The 23068-nt window shown below is 47.7% G+C and overlaps 1 protein-coding gene across 4 annotated transcripts in view; it reads right to left on the reverse strand.

Annotated features, from left to right (window-relative positions):
• Nucleotides 1-2953: 2953 nt before the first annotated feature.
• The window catches only part of Arid1a (AT-rich interaction domain 1A), a 77531-nt gene continuing 57416 nt past the window's right edge, over nt 2954-23068 (reverse strand). The window contains exons 5-20 of one of the 4 annotated variants that reach the window (XM_076565361.1): nt 19730-19970; nt 19411-19500; nt 18554-18721; nt 17576-17888; nt 16760-16905; nt 16555-16664; nt 14822-15031; nt 13423-13630; nt 11956-12088; nt 11616-11788; nt 11017-11167; nt 10794-10928; nt 10609-10711; nt 9068-9962; nt 8629-8759; nt 2954-5986 (exon numbers count right to left, since the gene is read on the reverse strand). In XM_076565361.1, the coding sequence (XP_076421476.1) occupies nt 4253-5986; nt 8629-8759; nt 9068-9962; nt 10609-10711; nt 10794-10928; nt 11017-11167; nt 11616-11788; nt 11956-12088; nt 13423-13630; nt 14822-15031; nt 16555-16664; nt 16760-16905; nt 17576-17888; nt 18554-18721; nt 19411-19500; nt 19730-19970 (4941 nt within the window). In that variant the 3' untranslated portion in view covers nt 2954-4252. Of the gene's footprint in view, nt 5987-8628; nt 8760-9067; nt 9963-10608; nt 10712-10793; nt 10929-11016; nt 11168-11615; nt 11792-11955; nt 12089-13422; nt 13631-14821; nt 15032-16554; nt 16665-16759; nt 16906-17575; nt 17889-18553; nt 18722-19410; nt 19504-19729; nt 19971-23068 lie in introns of all 4 variants that reach the window. The other 3 variants (XM_076565358.1, XM_076565360.1, XM_076565357.1) reach the window with 3 other exon arrangements.

Below are 23068 nucleotides of genomic sequence, written 5' to 3' on the forward strand. Positions count from 1 at the left end.
GTCATTTGGGGGTGGGGGTAGGGGAGGGAGGAGCCTGGGAAAAGAACTACTGGCCACACCCGGGGGTTCTCTACTGGCCAGGTTCTATTTACTTCTCAAAAGCCAATTACTCACAGCTCAGTGCTCCGCAGTGCTCTTGGCCAGTGGTAACTCCAGTCAGAAACTGGAGACTGGGCTAGGCGGTCCTCGAATTGCAGAAGAGCAGATTAAAGAAACCCAGGAGACAGAACTCCTAGGTAATGCTCCCCACAGTCCAGAAATGCACTTTCTAGATTGGAAAGTTCGAGTTCAAGGTCCATAGCAAAAATAGTGACTAGCAGTCTTACTAAATAAAAGAAAGATATGAAAAACACCCTCCTTTTGTTTTTATAAGAAACTACCTTGGTTGACAAAGGATTTTCTTTCTCAGTAAGTACTAATTTGCCATTCCTGTCCCTGACTCAAATATTAACAGCCACACCAAGTTTGATGAGCACTTGACTAAAATTCTTGAGACACTTTTGCCTCATGCCAAATACAATAGAAACCACTCTCCCTAAAGCCTGCTGTGGATGGAGTAAGGGTGGTGTGGTACTGGTAGAACTTCGGCCTTGGTCAGGTGGGCCTAGTTTTGCATATGAAAGGGAGCTATTGCACTTACTTCCTAGACACAGGGCTGTCACAGGAATATCTGGGACATATTTTGTTCAGCAGACAAATATGCAATAGAAAACTGTCTCAGGTTTCACTTAAGTGTTTACAATCATATTTTGTTAGTAGCTCTGATTTCACTGGAAAAAATATGAACTTTAGTTTTCTTCACTTTCCTAAGGGAAGGGAGGATGAGTAGAGAAGGATGAACAGAAAGGCGACATCACAGTATTGACCTAAAAGCAGCTGCATCTGCTACTGGGACGCCATTTGATTGGTTTGTTTTGTTTTTCGAGACAGGGTTTCTGTGTAGCTTTGTGCCTTTCCTGAATCTCACTCTGTAGACCAGGCTGGCCTCGAACGCACAGAGATCTGACTGCCTCAGCCTCCTGAGTGCTGGGATTAAAGTTGTGCGCCACCACTGCCCAGCCATTTGATTGGTTTTTAAGTTGGTATTGTGTGCCAGGATGCATGTCAGAAAAGGACTGAGCAGTGAACATCACAAACTGTTTATATTCCAGTGGTCAAAAACACAGTGGGCCAGATGCCGACAGAAACGCCAGACAGAAAGAACCTAAGTCAGGGAGCGCAGATTGGCATTATTATTATTATTTTGCTTTTTCAAGACAGGGTTTCTCTGTGTAGCTTTGCGCCTTTCCCTGGAAATCATTTGGTAACCCAGGCTGGCCTCGAACTCACAGAGATCCGCCTGGCTCTGCCTCCTGAGTGCTGGGATTAAAGGCGTGCGCCTCCAACGCCCAGCCTATTATTATTATTTTAACTGACATTCTAATTTTTCTTTTTTTTTTTTTTTTTTTTTTTTTTTTTTCGAGACAGGGTTTCTCTGTGTAACAGACCTGGTGTCATGGAACTTACTTTGTAGATCAGGCTGCCTTCAAACTCATACTGCCTGCCTTTGCCTCGAGGCATGCACCATGCCCATTTTTTTTTTTTTTTTTTTTTTTCCTGGAGACGGTCTTACTATGTAGATCCAGTTGACCTGTAAGTCCAGGCAGTTAGCCTCAAACTCAAACATCGTCACCTGCCTCTGCCTGAGAGCTAGGACTTCAGGTGTATGTCACTACACCCAGGGGTTCACGATTTTGATGAAGTCTTAAGCATTACACAGGTTCTGATTTTAAAGGGGTCATTGTGGTAGTTGTATTATAGGTTTGTACTCAAGCACAGCACAAGAGAATGATAAGAATTTGGGGAAGTTGACAAGTGTCATGAGCTCTGGTGGCAGTGGCCAGACTGAGGATGATTTCAAGGATGTAGAAGAGGAATGGGTTGGTTGTGGTAGCGCACAGTGCACACCTTTAGTCTCAGGAGGCAGGGAGAGGATCTCGGTGAGATCCGCCTATCTACAGTGAGAGTTACAGGTCAGATAGAACTATACAGTGAGACCCTATCTCAAAATCACAAAAACAGCAAACAAAAACCAAAAAGAAGTGAGTCAAGGAATCTTTCTGGCCAAACACGGAAGGTTGGACCTGCCACTTACTACAAAAGCTGAGAAAAATAGGCTTCCTCATAGACACTCCGAATGCTCAAGTTCTCAGTAGTGATGCTGACGAGTCAAGTCTGGAGTCAAGAGAGCCAAAATGCAGATCCAAGTGGGAGAGGCGGTTCCTGGGAAGTGGCTCTTAATAACGATTTCTCAAAGAACCTCCCCTTTGTCAACCATGGGTGGAGGAGGCCACCATGCTAGGAGGGCACATAAAGGAGAGCAGGGCCCTGCAAAGGGTCAAGCTCTCATTCTTTTCCAAAACAGTCTCACTGGCTGTCCTGGAACTGTAGACCAGGCTGGCCTCAAACTCCGAAATCCAGCCCCCTGCTTCCCAAAGGCTGGGATTAGAGTGCGCCTCTATGCCTAGCTTTTATTAGTTTAGAAAGATTGGCTAAAGATTGTTGTTTATGTGTGCGCGTTCTGCCTGCATGTATGCATGGTGCACCTCTGTGTGCCTGGAGACCATGGAGTCAGAACAGGGTGTTGAATCACCCCTGGAACTGGAGTTACAGATGGTTATGAGCCACTGTGTGGGTACTGAGAATCAAACCTGGGTCCTTTGTAAAAGCAAGTGCTCTTAATCACTGAGCCATCTCTCTGGCCCTGGTTAAAGATTTAATTTTAACTATGTGTGTGTGGGTGTGTGGATGTCAGTATAGGTGTCTATGGCCCAAGTCAGAGGTGTCAGGTCCCATGGAGTTGAGTAAGAGGTTATGAGCCACCCAAACATGGGTCCTCCTAACTGCTCAGTCATCTTGCCAGCCACAGGTAAAGCTCTTAAATAACTGGAAAATAAAAAAGCCTCACAAAGTCTTACCAAGATTTAATGTACATTTATTCTTAACACGTGGAACATATAGTATAAAGATTTCATACTGAATAAATGATATTCATTAAGCCAAAAAAGGAAAAAAAGGAGGAATTTACATCAAGTTTTTAGCTACATTGTTGAAATACAAATATGCAGATTTTATCACTGAAAAAATCTCAATTGTGTTTCTTCATCAGGAACTTCAACTGAACCTAGAACTTTTTCACACCTCGATTAGAAAGGAAACAAAACAAAACAAAAACCCAGAAAAAATAAACTATAAGTTGATTGGCTGCCGAGACAGCAAGGACTTTTTACAGAGACCTGTACAGCACCGCACCAAGAGGGCGATGTCTGGCAAGAGATTAAATAGCTGTGTCTCGCTTTGTGCAGGTCACCAACTTGTTAACTCGTCATACTATAAAGGGGCAGCTGGGAAGGGGACCGAACTGTGGAGGTCAAGGGTATGTGCAATGTACAACATCATATATACACACGCGTGGCAGCGCAGCCGCTGCAGCTAAAGGTTAAAACCAGTTCTAAGAGGTGATCTCAGGGTTATTCATACAATCAAGGAGGAGAGAAAGAGGTCAGGGTGTTGTAGGTTCACACATGATACTTTGGGGGAAAAGCCTTTTTTTTTTCTCCTCAACATTTAACTAAAAACATTTTAAAAACTACAGCTTGCTGCTGAGCCAGCGTCCTCTCTCATCTCCATGTGAGACATTATTATTACAGTATGTTTACAGTATCAGGTGTACAGTACAGTACATGAAAGGGTCTCCACTCTACTGCACAGGCCTCTCCTCTCCAGTGACGGGGGCTGCTCACAACTGCCAACTTCTCGGCTCCTGCGAGATTGTGAATGGACAGCAAGAAACCACACAGTTCAGCAGTCACCTTTTGTCCTTCAGGGTTTTTTTGTATTTTTTTCCTTTTTTTTTAACCATTAAAAACAGTTATGAAATGTGGCATCCCGTTGATGCAAGAACCGGGAACGCCATTTTTTCCCCAAACTCACTGTAAACAACAGTAACTTTGGTTAAAATAAAAAAGTCTTCTATGTAGGCAGAGCTTTGTCTCTTCAAATAGGGTGGGGTCCTGAGGGAAGCGGTGAGGGTGAGGAGGAACAGAAAGGTGTGAGGGAGTGGGGGTGGGGAGAGACTTTCCCAAGGGAGAAGCTGGACAGCACAGGGTAAACTGGATTCTGAGGTGGTTTTGCATAAATAAAGGGCAACAGTCAGTTTCTAAGTTCTCCACACACTCACACACACACAGGGAGGGGAGGTGTCCCACGGCTGTCATGACTGGCCAATCAAAAACAGTACATCACAAATGACTTGTGAAACCAATGAGTTCATCAACGGTGATACCGAGATGTCCAACAGCCGTGACTCGTACAGAGTGAACTCTGAGTGGTTCTCGTCCACCTTGGCCAGGGCAAGCAGTGCACGGGCAGCCCGCCGCATCATGTCCACACTAGTTGGTTCAAAGGGTGGGTTCTGCATATGGAGGAGGCTGGCCTGGCTCTGCTGGAACTGTGTGGCAGCTAGGCTGTCCTCTAGGAAGCCCAGGAGGTTGCCGATGCTGCCCTTCTGCACTGCAATGGCCCGGGCTGCCAGGCTGTCCCCCTGTGCCAGATTGGCCAGCAGTACCACGGCCATCTCCCGGCACACTGGGTTCTTTCGGTCACTGAGGAAGCGCACCATAGTGCTGTACAGCTTCTCCAGGCGGCTGAAGGGGGGTGTGGCCAGGATCAGGTCCACATTGTTGTCCTGGATGCTGAGTTTGCTGAGGGTCTCCAAGACCAGTCTCTGGGGAGAGAGGACGGCGTTGGGGCCTAGGGTGGAGAAAGGGTCCTGGGCTTCAGCGGAAGGGCAAACTGCCCAGTGTAGGAGTCCATCCAGCACAGGCAGGCAGATGCTCTCAGGGTACGGGGATAGGTCCAACTGGCCCGAGATGTTGGCCAGGGTGACCAGTGTGTTTTCCCGGAGCATCTCCAAGCAGTCCCACCACCACTCCACTTTGTCACAGCTCACCCCTTGGTCCTGTTCCTCCTCCTTCTCATACGTTAGTGGCGCCTGCTTCCGTTCTGGATGCTTATGGTGCAGTAGGATCAGCTTGCCTAGGATAAGCAGCAGCCCCGGGTGTTTGGACATCTCAAAGTCGTTGCCTGGCACAAAGGACAGGCTGCGGATGGTATTGGAGACGCAGACACAGCGCTTAGCAAGGGAATCCTGCCAGTCCAGAAGGGTACACAGTGGGGTCTCATCCTTGCTGTGGGGTTCATCCTCTAAAATCTTGATGTTCCGGTGGCTCTGTGCTGGGCTAATGCCAAATGGAAACTTGCTGCTTTCCTTGGTGGCCTCTGCACTCTTTGTTCCCTCATCAGTCAGCGTGCTCGACCGGGTGGACAACATGTCATCCATAGTGGCTGTGATCCTTTTTTCTGGAAGGCCATCAGGCGGGGGACCCTCCTGCTCTGTCGTCCCTTGTGTACCCTCTACCGTTGTGAGGTGTTTCCGAGGGGGCGTCGGGCAGGGCACATACGGCCGGGCAGGCAGCAGCTCTACCTTGCTCTCAAAGTGGGTCTGGATATGCTCGGTGGTGTCCCCACCACCAATCCGCCAGTGCAGCAGGCCGCTGTCAAACTCCTGCACGCGCCCAAGCTTATCTGAGCAGTCCACCACAAATGGGTCGTTTTTCTGCACAATCTTGACCGGAAGCTTGTCAAACTTACTGACCAGCTTCTCCTCACTGTTCTCTGAAGCTGCCTTGTCCTTGCCTAAGAAGGCCATCTCCTCATCATTTTCAACCACTGCCTCCTCCTCTTCCTCCTCCGGTTTAGGATCTTGGAGTTCGTCTTCCTCCTCCTCCTCCTCGGTGGGGGCTGGACTAGACACCTTGCTGAATCTCCCAGGGTCTAGTAATGTTCTCTGTCCTGGGTCCCCCACCTCATACTCCTTTAAAATGCCAAAGATCTCAATCAGGCATCGACGGAAGTATTCCACAAGAAGCTCTAGCAACCCTGGGAGCTGAAAGATAAGAGAAAAGGAAATAAAACCAAGGGAAGAATCCTTGACCTGAGAGTTCCCAAGCTCTATCCAATCTTCATTCTTTTGAGTTAGACATTTTTCACTGAGGTGGTAAAGCTGTTCCCTTTCTGAAGGCTTCTGTTCCAGCAGACTGCCTGTCTTTTCTTTTGCTCAAACAATGGTCGCATAAGCCTGTCCCCAGCAGGCTGGAAATGTTAGCCACACATCAGTAACACCCAATACCTTTAAACCTGAATATATGTTCTGCTTTTCGCCAGGCTCCTGGTCACTGCCACTGGCCCTCGAGGGTGGTATCTCTATTCCACGGCCATATGTAGCCCAAATCTAAGCATGCTGGGATGAGCCCTTCCCAACACAGGCTAGCAAAGGGCATGTACTGTCAACAGGTGCTCATCTATGCTCCACTAATTCCCAGTAAGATTAACTCTTGGCTGAACTCCTTCCATCCACCTGGTTATTAGAATCAGAAAGACCTTGGTTTGAATATTGCCTTTCCTAGAAATTAGTTATATAAAATGATGAAAAATCCCCTAAACTTCATAAAGTTGTTCTAGTATATGGAAAATAATGAAAATTTATTTCTCGCCAGGCGGTGGTCGCACATGCCTTTAATCCCAGCACTCAGGAGGCAGAGGCAGGCGAATCTTTCTGAGTTCGAGTCCAGCCTGGTCTACAGAGCGAGATCCAGGACAGGCTCCAAAGCTACACAGAGAAACCCTGTCTCAAAACAAACAACCCCCCCCCCCAAAAGGAAATTTATTTCTCTACTTTCTTGTGGACAGCAATATCATTCAATGGAAATCGCTATGCTTTGGCCACCTGTGGTGGCCCCAGTGACCTCAGTTCCAGGCTACCCTGGGCTCACATAGTGACATGCTCAGGGGCGGGTGCTCTGCATTTCCAGAGGACCTGGTTAGATCCGCAGCACCTACATGGCTGCTAAAAAGTGTAACTCCAGTTCTAGGGGATCAGCAACACCCACTGTGGCCTCAGTAAGCACCTGAGGTACAGGTGGTACAGACACATGCAGACAAGACACACATACAGAGACACCCCCACCCCACCCCGCCTTATATAAAAAAACTAGTAAGATTAGCAATGCCGTCTTTTACTTAATAGAAACTAGAAAAATAAAAAAGGAGCTGCTATGATCACTGACATAGACACCACAATGTTATTCCTGGTAGATCAGAAACCCCTAGGAGTCAATCTTCCTTTTTATCTGCCTTTATTATTAGTTTTGTACATACAGAGTCTCATGTATCCCAGGTTGGCCTCAACTACTGAGGTAAACAAAGATGACTTTGAACCTCTGATCGATCTCCTAAGCGTACCTCCGTCCTTCCCTAGTGCTGGGATTGTGTGTGTGTGTGTCACCACACATGACTTATGTGGTACCAGGGGTCCATCTCTGGGGACTGTGTGTGTGTGTCACCACACGTGACTTATGTGGTACCAGGAGGCCATCTCCGAGCCATGTACATGCTAAGGGAGCACTTCTCCATCTAAATTACAAAATTTCAGTCTCTAGTCTTGAATTCCTTTTAAATTAATTTATAAATAAAATCCCCCAGAGCTGGGTGGTTGTGGTGCACACCTTTAATCCTAACACTCAGGAGTCAGAGTCAGAGGGGATCTCTGTGAGTTCCAGGCCAGCCCGGTCTACAAAGAGAAACCTTGTCTCGAAAAGACAAGATAAAATCAATAAATAAAAGAAAACAAGGCGGGAGAGAGAAAGGGAGGGAGGGAGGGAGGGAGGGAGGGAGGAGTATTTGGGTGGAGGGAGTGCCAGGCGTCATGGAGATCGGGGATGGGGTCTGTGGAGTCATTTCTCTCTCCTTCCACCTTTATATGGGAACTGAACTTCTAAACGCAGTCCCAACTGCCAAGTGCCTTTATCTGTTAAGCCATCTTGCTGGATTCTTTTTTTTCTTTTTCTTTTTGTTTTTTGAGACAGGGTTTCTCTGTGTAGCCCTGGCTGTCCTGGAACTTGCTCCATACACCAGGCTGGCCTCAAACTCCCAGAGATGCACCTGCCTCTGCCTCCTGAGTGCTGAGATTAAAGGTGTGTGCCACCACCACCAGGCTATCTTGCTGAACTGTTACCAGAAACAAAAAGTTTCTCCCAGCTGGGATTAAGTAGTTCCTTTAAGAGGAGAGAGGCTGGCAGATCTCTGTGAGTTCAAGGCCAGCCTGATCTACAGAGCAAATTCCAGGACAAGCAGGGCTATATAGTGAAACCCTGCCTCAAAAAGAAACTCCCAGCTGAGCATGGCATCTCAGATGGAAGCTAAGACAGAAGAACCTTAAGTCTAAGGCTAGCCTGGTGCAGATAACTTAGTAAGACCCCGGCTCAAAACCAAATAAACCCCAGCAAGAGCTGGAGCACAACAACCACCTTGCTCCCAAATACAATGCCTTTGAATTTAGTTTGACACTAACAACACACGTCAATTATTACCGCTCCCATGCCCAGTGTCAAGGGAAGCAAAGTATAAAAAGACTGCCAGCAAAATGACAATGCGTTAGCCGAGGATGGCGTCCTTCTTGTTGTTGCTTAGCATTATCTATATCCAGAATGTCCTAGGCCTTCCCCACCTCGCCCAGGAACCTGTACTCACCTGACTGAGGTTGAAGGTCATAATGCTGTTGTCATCATATAGGAGGATGTTAATGGTGTCTAATGCCCACGTGCTCTCTGCCAGGAGCCCAGACTTGAGGGACATCATTACCCGCCATGCCTCCGGGGTTCCTGAAATAAACCTCTGTGTTGTCCATCCACCAAGCCTCGGCTGGCTGGAGGCACCCCAGGGCTGTCCCATTAGTCAGGCTATTCTGCCTTCATTGCTTCTAAGCTGTCTAGGACACCAGTATGTGGCAGAGCCTTAAAGAAAAACCTGAAGTCAGCGTATTTCTTCCACCCCCTCAAAGTCTTTTGCTTTATTTGAGTAAACACTATACCTGACTTAACCATATCCAGAATTACCAGGATGGAGGGAACCACATCAAAGATGGAAAGGGGGAGTAGATTCAGCCACCCAGTCAGGGAGCTCTCCTTACCAATGTCTTTCATTGTGAGCCGCCTTCTCTGCTTCAGCACAGGCTGGGTGGCTTCAACAGAACCAGGTGGGAAGGTAATATCCCGCCGAACCATAGGGGGCTGCACAGGGGCAGGCGCTATGTGTGAAGCAGGTACTGGAGGACCTGCCTTCTGCATTTTCATCCCAGAGTGCAGGAATGGAGATTTGCTAGGAGAGGTACGGTTCTCCATTGGCCGGGGTAGGGGAGCGGGGCTGGATACCTGAGGAATGTGATTCTGCATGCTTGGTGGGGGCTGGTAGTTAGATGGAGGGGGTCTTGTCATGGGGGGAACAGGGGCCGAAGGACCATATGGAGGCTGGCGTGTGCCGTGGGAAGGCCATGGGCCCTCATGGTTGGCCCTCTGATCTGTGTGGAGCATTTCATCTGTTCGGTTCACACCATGATACGCAGGACCCTGGGGGGCAGAGCCTGTGCTCTGCCTGTTGGCATAGTTGTAGGTCATGTCATTCCGCCCCTGCCACATGGTGCCTTGCTGAGCAACCTCAGCCGATGCCTGTATAGGGCCGCCCATCATTTGTGGTGGCATGTTCTGCTGGGCATTGGAACCAGGAGGTGCAGAGACCCGGTCTCGGCCAAACTGGAATGGGAACTGGTTCTGGGGGCCGCCTGCTGGCCGGCGCTCAGTAGCAGCGGTGGCAGTGGCAGGATAGGCAGCGTTGCTGTACTGGTTGTACACATCCTGCTGAGTGGAGGGCTGGGCAGCTTGTTGCTGGCTGGCAGACTGGGACTGAGCTGCAGGCAACTGTTGCTGCTGAGGCTGCCCCTGCCCAGTGCTGTATGGCACACTGTACATCTCCCCTTCGTGCCGCTTGGCAGGAGGGCCATATGCACCATCCATCGGCCTCTTATAATTCTAAGACAGAGGAAACAGAGGCCAAATCAATATCGTTTATTCAGTCACAGAAGTCACAAGTGCCACGGATGGCTCCCATTGGACATTAACTCATTTTCTTTTGCCCCTTGGAAAGACAGGACACAGATGCAAAGAAAATACCTTTGCAAATTATCTTTGTTTTGTGTGTGTGTGTGTGTGTGTGTGTGTGTGTGTGTGTGTGTGTGTGTGTGTGTGTAGCTTTGGAGCCTTTTCTGTAACTCACTTTGTAGACCAGGCTGGCCTCGAATTCACAGAGATCCGCCTGCCTTTGCCTCCCGAGTGCTGGGATTAAAGGCGAGTGCCACCAGCGCCTGACTTGCAAATTATCTTTTGAAGCTGTTTCTGAGAGCAACCCCTATTTTCTCTTCTAGAGTTCTCCATCCAAATAGAAAAAAAGACCTTAAACCAAAATAAAATCTGTTTCTAGCTCTTCTAGAGAAAAGAGAGAGACTTGAGAAACAGGGAGGACACCGAGATCTGACTCTCTGGGTAGAACTGCCTATTTGGGCAAGAATACCAAGGTAGTAGCCAAAGTGAATTTTATAGACTGCAATCAATTAGACTTGGTGACTTACTGCTTTCCAGGGGAACCTGTGGGGCAGTGCATCCCAGCCACCCTCCTCACCTGCTGCTGCTGCTGCTGCTGATACATTGTGGACTGCTGGCTGGGGAAGGGGCTGCTGGAAGGGGTGCCTTGAGTGGAGAACTGATTGCCATAGGAATCATGTCTGCCGACGACAAAGGAGGTCATCAGGGGGGAGGATCATAAAACCTGAGCCAACAATGTCAAAGGAACAAGGATTCACTCACCTTTGCTGCTGCTGTTGCTGCTGCGGGGGGTAGCGGCTAGGAGAATACATCCCCGAGTCTGGGGTGGAAGGCATGAGATTTGGCTGGGGGGCCCCAGTGCCCATATTTCCTTCAGGCCCGATTCCAGGCTCCGTCCTAAACAAAATTGAAGAAGGGAATTCAACACACTACAGCTTCAGGGCACCCAGGGCACCCAGGGCAGGACATGGGCAGGGGCGCTTACCTCACTCTGTCGTAAGGACCTCCATAGGGATAGTGCTGTCGTGGTCCCATAGCCACATTTCCCAGCCCAGGGCCAGCAGCACGGCTGTAGGGGTCACCCATCCCACCGTTGGGGCCCTGCCCTGAGGACATGAAGGGATCACTTCCTGGAGCTGAGTGTAGAAAGGAAGGCAATGAGCAAACTGGCAAGCAGGCAGCTGAGCAAGCTACATAAGGCCTGTCCCAAAGTTCCAGGCTCTCTACAGAGCATGGTTTGTTCTACTACTTTTCTGGCAGAATTAATGGAGAAATATAAAGCCTTAAAAGTGGCTCGGTAAAGCAAAGGTAAGCGAGAGGTGTTTAAAAACAAAACACAAAAACAGAGGTGGGTGGCTCTAGATGTAGCTCAGTGGCATAATGCCTGCCTGGCGAATGGGACTCCCTAGGTCTGACCCCAGCATCCCACCCGAAAGAGAAGGCAGGCAGGGCAGAGGGGAAGGCTATGGTCAGTGATCAGGGGACACACAGAAGAATCTCAGAAGCTACCTCAGTCACAGCACCACGCCACTCACGCTCCCGTCTGCATAAGCCTAAGGTCACCAACATCCCCAAGTCAGTCACCTTTCCTCATGCTGCCGTAAGGATCCTTATTTGGCTCATAGGACATGCGCCCCATCATGTCAGAGGTATTCATACTGGGCTGGTACCCAGGGTTTGGAGTCATGGAATTCCGCTTCTGGAATGTGGGGTCACTTCCATCAGGAAAGGCATCCTGGATTCCAACTGAGTTGCTCCTGCTCCAGAGTGAGGAAAACTAATGAAACCCCCAATAGACCAATTCATCATCTGAGCCAAGAGACACAGGTGTCACTAGCTGGGCAGGAAGAGGCAGGAACCATCCTTGGACTACACAAGTCTTACCCCGACACACTCCAAGTTCTATCCTGCTCATGGGCCTTACCTCATGCCTGGTAAGGGGGGAATCTGACTATGTGGTGTAGATGCTGGAGTTGGAGGCTTCAGGTCTCCTCCTTCTGCCATAGAACTGCTGGTTGACTGGGGAGTTTGTGGCCCCTGCATAGATCCTGATCCCGCTGTGGACAGAGATGCAGAGTGACCAGCTTACTTGCCAGAAACATATTCAACTCTAACAAAAACATGAATGCTGTACAATCTAGGGGGGTGTGCGTGTGCATGTGCATGTGTATGAGTTTGTCTGGAACTTTTTCTCAGCCTCCAGAGTGTTGGGACTGACATTCTGTCTGCCATCCCAGGATCTCTCTGGAAGAGATTTTCCTAAGGACAATACATCCTTAAGTAGTCTTCTTCTTATAGCTGGTGATGTAGAAGGGCAAGTCTTAAGGGAATGGGTTTTGTCACTTATGTAGGCAAGTCTTGATACAACACTGGCATGTAGAAGTTCACATCTGAGAGCTGCACAACTGAGCTATAATAAATAAATATATAACATATACGCCCCCACCTTACTATTTTATGTTTGGTTGCATTCATAGCTTAGAAAGGAAAAGACGATGTGGCCATATTTCACCACACCAGGCCATTAAGTCACAGGTAACTTCCTGACTGCCTTGCTTTATTCTCCAAAGAACCTGTCTAATGCTATCAACACCACGATGAGGGTGGGGCAAAAACTGAAATCCAGGGTGCAGGGGAGTCACATGGCCACAGCCTAGATGTTTCTATTAAGCCCCCAGCACAATGTCATCCTTAGGTTCCAATGCTCCTCTAACTAGATGAGCACAGAATTCCCAATAATTAGTGTTTGCATTAGTTACAGTTTCCCAGCACTAGCTATCCCACTCGAGAACTCCCCAGCTGATGAGTCATCTCAGGAAGGCATTACTCTCTCAAGAGGTCAACGTCAGGGCACATATGTTTACACCTACCTTCTAGGGCCCATGCTAGCCTAGGACCCGGCCTCCTCTGAGAAAGGAGGGTAGGCAGAAGCATTCCTATCATCAAAAAGTCCCATTCATATCCCTTCCTACCCCTCCTTCCATTCATTACCATCCTAACTCTCTGGGGAATTTAGGGCTCTAGTATGAGCTGCATTCTAAGGCGCTGACATCAGCAGGCCAAAGCTCCCAGATGGCCCAGCCACACTGCTATTTGTCAGTTTTCCCTCACTCCTCGGGTGTCCCTCCCACTCACTAGTTTACAAACATTTGGCAAGATGCCAGGTGTACAACAGGAAAATTAGAAAGTGAAAACTTAAGGCTGCAGCACAGCACCTCCCAAGGGAGTCGCCACTGCTGCTCTTTAGTCTGCCGACCTGCTAAGCCACGTGGATGTAAAACACACATCTCTGGCATCTGCTCTGCTCCCTGGAGGGAGGAAGGCACCACTACTTAAGGAACCCTGCAGGCTTTTAGGGCTTCCAGTCTTGGGGGTGCTTGCCCACTCTTACCAGGAGAGGGAGGCTGGATCTTGGGCTGGGACTTCTTGGAATCAGCAGCTGCAAAAATGTCTGGGGGAGGGTCCTCTCCCCGCTCGATCTTGCACTCAAAGGCGTAGAGACACTGGATATACTGCTTCTTCAAGGAGCTGGCTGCACTGCTTGATGTACCCACATTGAGGTTGGTCGCAAGTTCCCGCCATTTTTTGTTCTTGTTGACCTGTGAGACCAGCAGAAGAGTCAAAGCATACCTGAGCTGGCTGTCCAGCTCACAAGCTACCAACCCAAACTGGTTGCTGCAACAGACTTAACAATTCTAAGTAACTGCAGGCCCCACTGCTGATTGAAAACAGGGCAAACAGCACACCAATATGGGAACAGCCTTCAGCATCTGGTCTTTACGCTCCAATCCTCACGCTCTTGACTTTGTCAAGCTAAGGATTTTTACACAATTGCCTTCCTTCAGTGTGAGGGTGACAACTTAAGTGTGGTCAGTCCAGAATTCCGTCTCCTTTTTCAGCCTCAGGGCACACTGACCAAGACCATTTCTCAAATGTTCCTTCTAATCTGGCCTGCACTAGCTGGGCAGGTTTCCACTGTGTATTCTTAAAACACCAGGGCAAGCCTATCTCTCTAGTGCTGAAAACACTGACGTTACAGTCCTGGTCCAAACAAAGATCACTGGGTTATGATAGTTTTGACCTGGTAACTGCAAATCCATAGTTTAGGGAAGGAGAAAGAGAGGGGAGAGAGGAGAGAGAGGAGAGAGAGGAGGGAGGGAGGGAGGGAGGGAGGGAGGGAGGGAGGGAGGGAGGGAGGGAGAGAGGGGGAGAGAGGGAGAGAGAGAGAGAGAGAGAGAGAGAGAGAGAGATATCCTACACTGAAAGGAGGTGACTCCCTGCAGGAGTCTCTGGTGTGGACAATAGACAGCCCCAGAGAAGACAAGTCTGCGAGGCTCCACCCTCAGGCAGGGGAGCATCACCAGTGAGCCCCCAGCTGAATGCAAACCAAAGTGCAAAGCACACAAGGCACCCGAGCATGGACTGACCCCCTTCTCTGAGGTCACCGTGTAAAATGACCAGGCGTCATTTTCACCCTTCTACTTCTTCCTATAACCACTCCAAACTTCTACCCGGGACGTTTCTTGAATTCAAAGGGTCAATGAATCTGGCTGCTGTACCACAACTCACAGACCAAGTGATTCAGTGGGACCCAGCCTTGCTGAAGCTTTCCACTCATTATTTCTAACATTTGGCAGGACAGAAGGTTACACATGGTCCCTGTCTTACCATCAAGAAAATTAAAGCTCATATGGTTTATAGACCTTGGTTAGGTCACATGTTTGAATGTCTAAAAGCACTATCCCTGTAGAATGAATGATACCATCAGAAGCCACCTGTCTGGTACTTACCTGAGTCAATCCACCAATCTCCTTCACAGACACATAGAGGCGATAGAGGTCCAGAGGTTTCCTACCCACAGCAGGCAAATTGGTCATACCCATGGCCTTTTCCTCTGTAAAGGCCAGGTATCGGTCCACCCACATCTTCCTCTCTGGCTCACCACCCAACTCATACAACTTGGTGATCTTCTCATTGGTTGTAGTAGATGAGCTGGATTTCTGGAGGGGAGGATCAAAAACAGAGACTCATCAAAGCCAAAGCCTGTGCATATGAGGGCCACCAGAGATCCCTTTTCTGCCCCTCCCCCTTTGAGAGAGAAAGTCTTCCAAGAGCCTGGGCCGGTCATAGAATCCTCCTGCTTTGGTCTCTTAGGTGCTGGGATTATATCTCAGAAGTAACTGGCTCTTTTTTAAGATGTGTATTTAACAGTAATGGCTATTCTGGTTATACACAAGTTCACTGAGATGGGTTTTGTTAATTTCGGTGTCTGACTTTTTATTTTTTACAGCATATTAAAATTTACAAATTACATCATGTGAATGGCTGTTTTGTCTGTAGATGTCTGTGTACTACACGTGTCTAGTGCTTGCCAGACCAGGAGAGGGCACTGGATCGATCCCTGGAGCTGGAGTTACAGACAATTTGAGTTGCCATGTGGGTGCTGGGAATTGAACTCATCCTCTGGAAGAGCAGCCAGTGCTCCTGACCACTAAGCCATCTCTCCAGCCTCCCCCCCCCCCCCCCCGCTTTTTTTTTTTTTTTTTTTTGGTTTTTCAAGACAGGGTTTCTCTGTGTAGCTTTGCGCCTTTCCTGGCACTCACTTGGTAGCCCAGGCTGGCTTCGAACTCACAGAGATCCACCCGGCTCTGCCTCCCGAGTGCTGGGATTAAAGGTGTGCGCCTCCACCGCCCGGCTCCACCTCCTTATTAATTGTGTGCTTTTGTTTTTGTTTTAGCCAGCCCTGGCTGTTCTGGAACTCACTCTGTAGACCAGGCTAGCCTCAACACAGAGATCCACCTGCCTTTGCATCTTGAGTGCTGGGCGTGTGTCAACCCCCACACCCAAGCTGCTTTGTTTCGTTTTTTAAATAACCAAGTTTATTTTTAAAAAACCACACATGTGTACTAGGTATGGTGGTACATGCCTTTAATCCCAGCACTCTACATAGGAAGGTACCAATCATTTTTGCTACTCTTGAGTAATGTCAAGGAAGAGAAGGGCAGCTAGTTGCCTACAGCACATATAATCATCAGTGTCTAAGCATGGGAGGCTGAGCCTCCCTGAGAAAATTCTATACTGCCACGTGTGGTGCTTTCTCTGTAACACGTGGTGGTTACAGTGTGCTGTTATTTACATGGAGACCCTACAGACAGCCTCAAACAAGTGCACGGCCGGTCCTTCTAGGACCCTTCATGGCAGACAACAACGGAAACTCTTGTCAGAGATTAGTGTCATAACATGCTAAAACCTTGTCATTCTCTTTCATGTTTCCTTCTTTTTTTTTTTTTTTTTTTTTTTGGTTTTTTCGAGACAGGGTTTCTCTGTGTAGCTTTGCGCCTTTCCTGGGACTCACTTGGTAGCCCAGGCTGGCCTCGAACTCACAGAGATCCGCCTGGCTCTGCCTCCCGAGTGCTGGGATTAAAGGCGTGCGCCACCACTGCCCGGCTTCATGTTTCCTTCTTATCATTCAGGGAAGGAGAAAAGACATAGAGCTGAGGAGATTCAAGACAAAATTCATCACCTTAGATTTGGATTCTGTCTTGGGGGTCCCATCGGCCTTGTTGTTCATCTTTGTGGCTGGAGTTAACTTAACATCCCCAAGGCCCATCATCTCAGGGCTGGCTGCCATCCCTGGAAAACAGAAACACAGTCAAGTTAAATCTATTTGCTACAATGTGAAGAGCATTCCTGAAGATACTCTGGGATGAGCAATAAATTATACATACCTGCTGAGTTGTTGGCCATGGTCCCGCCCATAGGATACGGGGGTCCCTGAGGGTTGATCATGCCAGCCATACTATTAATCCCCTGTCCATAGGGAGGTCCAGTTCCCATCATGCTCCCTTGATTCATATTTGGGTAGCCTGGTGGCCTAGGGAAGATGATGGAAATTAAATACAAGAAAAGGTTAGGTTAGATCTGGACATGAGCTAAATAGGGTTGTATGACCATCTAATTAGAGTATAAAAGTCAAAGTCTCTCAAAGCAGACTCAGGCATATCTAGTTATTCCTATCTTCTACTTCCCACAAAGGTTCAAGGAAGGTTTGAGCTCTGCATAACAAACATTAGTCTGAAGGGATCTCATCCTTGGAGAAAAAAGGCCTTCCTAAAAGCAACCTCTAAAGTTGCTGTCTTTCTATTCAAAGGCACTTTGAATAGAAGTGACAAAAGGCCTATGAGCGATGTTCAATTTTAACACTTTTTATCTGTCACACTAAACACCCAGACTGGACTCCAGCATTCTCTCTCCAACTACCCTTTCTTGCCTAGACTCCAAGTATTGGGGCCGACAGATGTAAACCAACATACCTAGCCTAAGTTCTGTATGGATAATACTTTGCTATATGAATTTTTTACTCTAAATCCTTAAGAACTAGCACATTTGTGTGTGTTTGTGTGTTTAAACTATAAAAAAAGAGTGCTCTGAAGAGCTCTCAATATATACATACGTACATGCAACTATGCATGTATGTACACACACAACATTCTGTTTTAGGACCCGAACTGTACATGGACATCCCTTCACTTCCCAGGCCTTACCTGTTTTGGATAGAGTTGGCAGCAACATGCATGGCAACAGCAGATTCTTGAGTTTTCCGGTTCATCCCCCCTGGTGGGGGACACATCCCTGACCCAACCTGAGGTGGCATATTGGCCATATTAGGACCATAAGGCCTGTTGCCCATTGATGCATGAGTCATTCTCCCTGGAGGGAGTGTGCCATAAGGTGGGATTCCGGGCTGCCCGTGCATTTGACCTCCAGCACCCATAGGGTTCATACTTCCAGCCATGCCTGCATTGGGGTAGTTGGCATTGGGCAAGGCATTATAGTTAGGCTGCCTAGGGTAGCCTCCTGAGAGGGGAGGGAAAGAGGACACAAGTCTTGGTTAGTGACCCTAGCATTTATCAACTCTAAAACTTCAAACAATGAGAATCAATCAATATTTTGGTTAGGAAATTGAACAGCTCCATGGTTTGTTTTTTGTTTTTTAAAAGAAAGTTAACAAGGGGAGAATAGGAGCCTGTGAAGGTAGGCATCTGTTGCCATGCCCCCAAATTTGGGGGTAGGGATTGCTGGGGATTGAATCCAGGGCTTTGTTCATACTAGGTAAGTGCTATATTACTGAGCCATACTCCAGCATGACTGCCCAGCACAGAGAATGGATGGCTGTTACTATCTAGGCCTTTCAGCCTCCAATAGAATCTTTTCCTATCCACATATTCTTTTTGCCTCTTCCCCAAACATTTTATGTGTGTGAGTTTGTCTCTATGAATGCACATGGATTCACAGCACAGTGCCTTTACCTGATAAATTATTGTGTTGGCCCAGAAATTCAAAGGCTTTTTCAAGATGACAGAATTAAGTGAAGACAAGATGGAACCTTGTCCTGCTCTACTTCAGGGCCTAGGCTGGGTAGATGTGAGCCAAGAATAATCCTCCTCTTTAACCCAGCAGTCAACATATCAGCTATTTAATCCTCTCACCTCTATCTCCTTCTAACTGGGTAGCACACTTACCTTGTGGGCCATACTGACTCCCCTGGGGGCCATAGCTCCCCATGGAGTTCTGCTGGTAGGAGCCCATGCCTGTGTGCATCTGTCCTCCAGAAGGCTGACGTGGAGATAAGGCCGAGCCGGGCTGAGGGGAAGTGTACTGGGGCATTTGGGGGTTCCTCTGCATATAACCTATTTGTGGATAGTATCCATATAATTATCTGCTCAATACAAGGGGAATAAATGCTTTCCTCTCATTCTGCTGGGATGTTTTTTGGCATGGAATATGCTACTGTCATTTGCTCTTCAGCTACCTTGAATGCGATATGCCATTTACATAGGGTATACATATCAACCTTTGTTTTCTTGGAGACTGATTCCTCTGTATAGCCCTGGTTGTCCTGGAGTTCACTCACTAGACCAGGCTGGCCTTGAACTCAGCGATCTGCCTGCCTCCCCAGTGCTGGATTAAAGGCCTGTGCCACCACTGCCCCATATCAACTATCATACTAAATAGAAAATTGAAAGAGAGCACTGACCCAACAACCAAAACGTAAATGAGTAAGGGAGCTAATGAGGCACACACAGTGAAAGGTGTAAGCTACCAACATGCTGGTCAGCCCCGAGATATGCAGAATGACTGTGGGGATGCAAACATGGCTGAGCTCACTGGAACTTCACAGCTTTCTGCCATGCGAGTCTCTAAAAGTTCTTGCACAGGGCACTAAAGTAAATACCTTAGTACCAAGTACATCCCATTTGCAGCCCTGCCTGGGACAGCTATGAATGTGGCTCAGCATAATTTATAGTTATCATGTCACAATGTCAGTGGCTTGGAAGCCCTTGCTAGCCCCTGTCCCTACTCTAAGACAAGTTCTCACCTCGATCTTGGGCAATGCTTGATTGGTTCATGGAAGGATGCATGATGCTGTCTGACTGGCCACTGGGTGGCCGAGGTGGCATCTGGTTGCCTGCTCCAGACAAAACAAGCAAAAGTAAGCAACCCATGGCTCAGCCTGCAAATTCTAGCTAAGAGGCGGATTTGGAGCTGGAAATGGCCAAACACTTCCTATGTCACATATAAAGAGGTATCCACCCAAAGGTTTCCCACCTCCCTTCTTCAATGCTAAGGGAATCCACACAGACAGGAGTAAGTGCTCCCTCATATCACCCAGCCCCCGGGTCAGCACTCGCGGGTACCTGGCACTGCAGCGGGCGAGAGCGGTCCTGAGCGAGACTGAGCGACGCTGGCAGGCGAGCCAACAGGGGACGGGGAGGGGCCTCGGATGCCAGGCAGGTGAGGGGAGGTATGAGGAGAAAAGGGAGACTGAGCTGGATTACTCTGCTCTCCTTGGCTGCTGGAAATCCCTGATGTGCTCACGCCAGGACTCAGAGCTCCTTCTGTCCCCATGGGGAGATCATCTATTGAACCAGATAGATCCTGAAACACACACAAGGCTATAAATTAGTAAAATGAGGATACACACACTACACGCTTGGTCATAACACTAGACTGCATATAGCAAACTTCATTAAGGACCACAAAGTGTGTGTTTGTTACTTGGTAGGCTTTCTGGACCTAGCTCTTCAATACTTCTGAACAAGATGGTACACATTTGTAACTCTAGCACTCATAAGACTGAGGCAGTAGGATTGTGAATTTAAGGCCAGTCTGGAGTACATAGTAATTACCTGTCACAGGACAAAACCACACACACACACACACACACACACACACACACACACACACACACACACACACACACACACACACACCTTGTGCTGGTACTCAATTCAGGCCAGTCGGATCTATACAGTGAGTTCCAAGCCAATTAAGAGAGCCTATCTCCAAACCAAACAAACAAACAGAAACCAGTCAGCTACCTGTTATGTAGCCACCAACCAACTGAAACCTATCTCAATTCTGCTATTGTATTACAAGTAGCCACAAACATTGAAAATGTACATTTGCATCAATAAGCTTTATTTATAAAAATGAATAGCTATAAACTGTAGTTTTCTGGTCTGTTCTACCCCCATCAAGATCCCATAACCCAGCTGGGAGTGTCTCTTCTTTCTCCTACAATGAGGAGAAAAGTGCCTGTTTCAGTGAGACTTAAGTGCTATGCTAGTAACCCCACCCCACCCCCCCACCCCCCCACCCCCGCCTCACATAATGATTTCCTTTTTATTTGTTGTGCATTGGTGTTTTGCTTGCATATATCTGTATGAGGGTGTCGGATACTCTGGAACTGAAGTTACAGACAGTTGTGAGCTGCCATGTGGGTGCTTGGAATTGAACCAGGGTCTTCTGGAAAAGCAGCCAGTGTTCTTACCTCTGAACTTCATCCAAACCTCTGTAATATATGCTGGAGGAGGTAAGAAAGCACATGGGACATGGGAAAGAGAATCTCTTAAATGCCAAGAAGGTCTGGCACTAAATTTCCAACACCTGATGGACAGAAGTTTGCCAAATGAACAAACTCAATGTTCTATTCTAGGTACTATATTCTAGGTTCCCTCATGCACTATAGTCTTTACTCATTTTAAAGCTGCCAGCTTATGAGATGACCTCCTTGCTTACTGGAAGAAGAAATTAGTATATTTTGCAAGATAATAAGAATCAAATGCCCATTTTACTTGTTTTTTGAGACAGGCTCTAAAGTAGCTCAGGTTGGCCTTGAATTCACTATAAAGCTGATGATGATGACTTTGAATTTCACCTCCATGCCCCAGGACTGCAGGTATGCACTGCCAGAGCTGACTTCCCAGATCTAGTCCTGTGAGCGTGTTATTGTGCTTGTGTGTTTTGATATGGTTTGTGCAACTTGCACATGTGGAGAGCGGTAGTTGGTCTCAGGTACTGTTCCTCAGAATCAAATGGAACTCGAACTGGATAAGAAGACTGAGGTGGCTAGCCAGCAAGCCTCAGGGATCTCTCACTGCCTGTTTCTGCCTCCCTGGCACCAATATTACAAAAGTGAGTGAACTACCATGCCTGGTTTTTTGGTTTGTTTTTTCAGAGACAGGGTTTCCTGTGTAGTCCTGGCTGTCCTGGAACTTGCTCTGTAGATCAGGCTGGCCTCTGCCTCTAAGTGCTAGGATTAAAGGCATGTACCACTGGTGCCTGGCATGCCTGGCTCTTTTTGACATGGGTTCCTAGAGATCAAGCTCAGGTCCACATACCTGCCGGGCGGCACTTTTCAAACTGAGCTCTCTCTAGCCCCCAAAGGCCCAAATATGATTCTTGATTTTGAAAAATTAAGCATTCTTTTCTGGACCCTTTGTATTTATACAAGTAAAATACAAACATCTCAGAAAACACATTCCAGATAATGCCTACAGCCCTCTTGAATATCTTTTTGCTGCCCTTAATAGTAGGTGGTTCATGTCCTCAGAGACTTTAGGAAGATCTCGGAACAGACAAATGCCTTGGACATGCACCATGGCTACAGGTCAGGAGATGGCTCAGCAGCACTTCCGTTAGAGAGCAGAGCTCACAACAGACCTACTAGGTAATTGCTCAGTCTTGGCTGAGTGAGCCCAGAAGCAGCCTTTGGGATGAAGTCTCAAGATCTATGAATGCCTTTATTTTCTTAATAAAGGCATTCTGAAGAGAGTTGTCTGTTTGGATAAAATGTCTTACTTTCTTTGAAGAAAAAGTGCTAAATAGCTCCATGTCAGATAGGACACCCAAGCACAGAAATGTAACAGGACAGGGGGCAGCACTAATCTGATCTCAATTGGTCTGAAACTAACTTAACAAAACTTGTATTTTTGTCAGATGGTAACTGGTCAGCATAGGGAACACTGCTTTGAAATGATTTTAAGAAGCAGAACAGGATTTAAGAACGGGAGAGGGCCAAAGATTGAATATTAACAATAGTTACTATTGACCAACTGTTATGTACAAGGGAGAGCCAGGATCTCTGTGAGTTCGAGGCCAGCCTGGTCTACCGAGTGAGATCCAAGACAGGCACCAAAACTACACAGAAAAGCCCTGTCTCAAAAAAAACAGTAGCAACAGCAACACAACCCCACTAGCACGACACAGTTAGGGCCAAAAGACCAGCTACAATATTCTAGAATAAGAATGGCAGTGGGGGAGACGGAATAGCGGATAAGATAAGGATTTGACTCTGGATCCTTAGCACCCATATCAAAACTGGGAATAACACCTGTATTCCCAACACTGGGGACAGAGATAGGGGCGCTGCCGGGCTTGATGGCCAGCCAGCAAAGCTGAAAATGGCAAGCTCTAAGTTCAACACTCAACAGCATGAGCAGAGTACTCAACGTCCTCCTCTGTCTTCCACAACTACATACACATACACACACACACACACACACACACACACACACACACACACACACACACACCCACCCCACTCACAAGCTACTACCACATACATACAAATCAATTTTTTTCAATTAGAGAGAGAGAGAGAGAGAGAGAGAGAGAGAGAGAGAGAGAGAGAAGCATACAACGTCCGAGCAGCAGGAAATATTCATTAGTCCTAGGGGTTACCACATGGTAAA

This window comes from Peromyscus maniculatus, chromosome 2, assembly GCF_049852395.1.
Source record: "Peromyscus maniculatus bairdii isolate BWxNUB_F1_BW_parent chromosome 2, HU_Pman_BW_mat_3.1, whole genome shotgun sequence".
Lineage (NCBI taxonomy): Eukaryota > Metazoa > Chordata > Mammalia > Rodentia > Cricetidae > Peromyscus > Peromyscus maniculatus.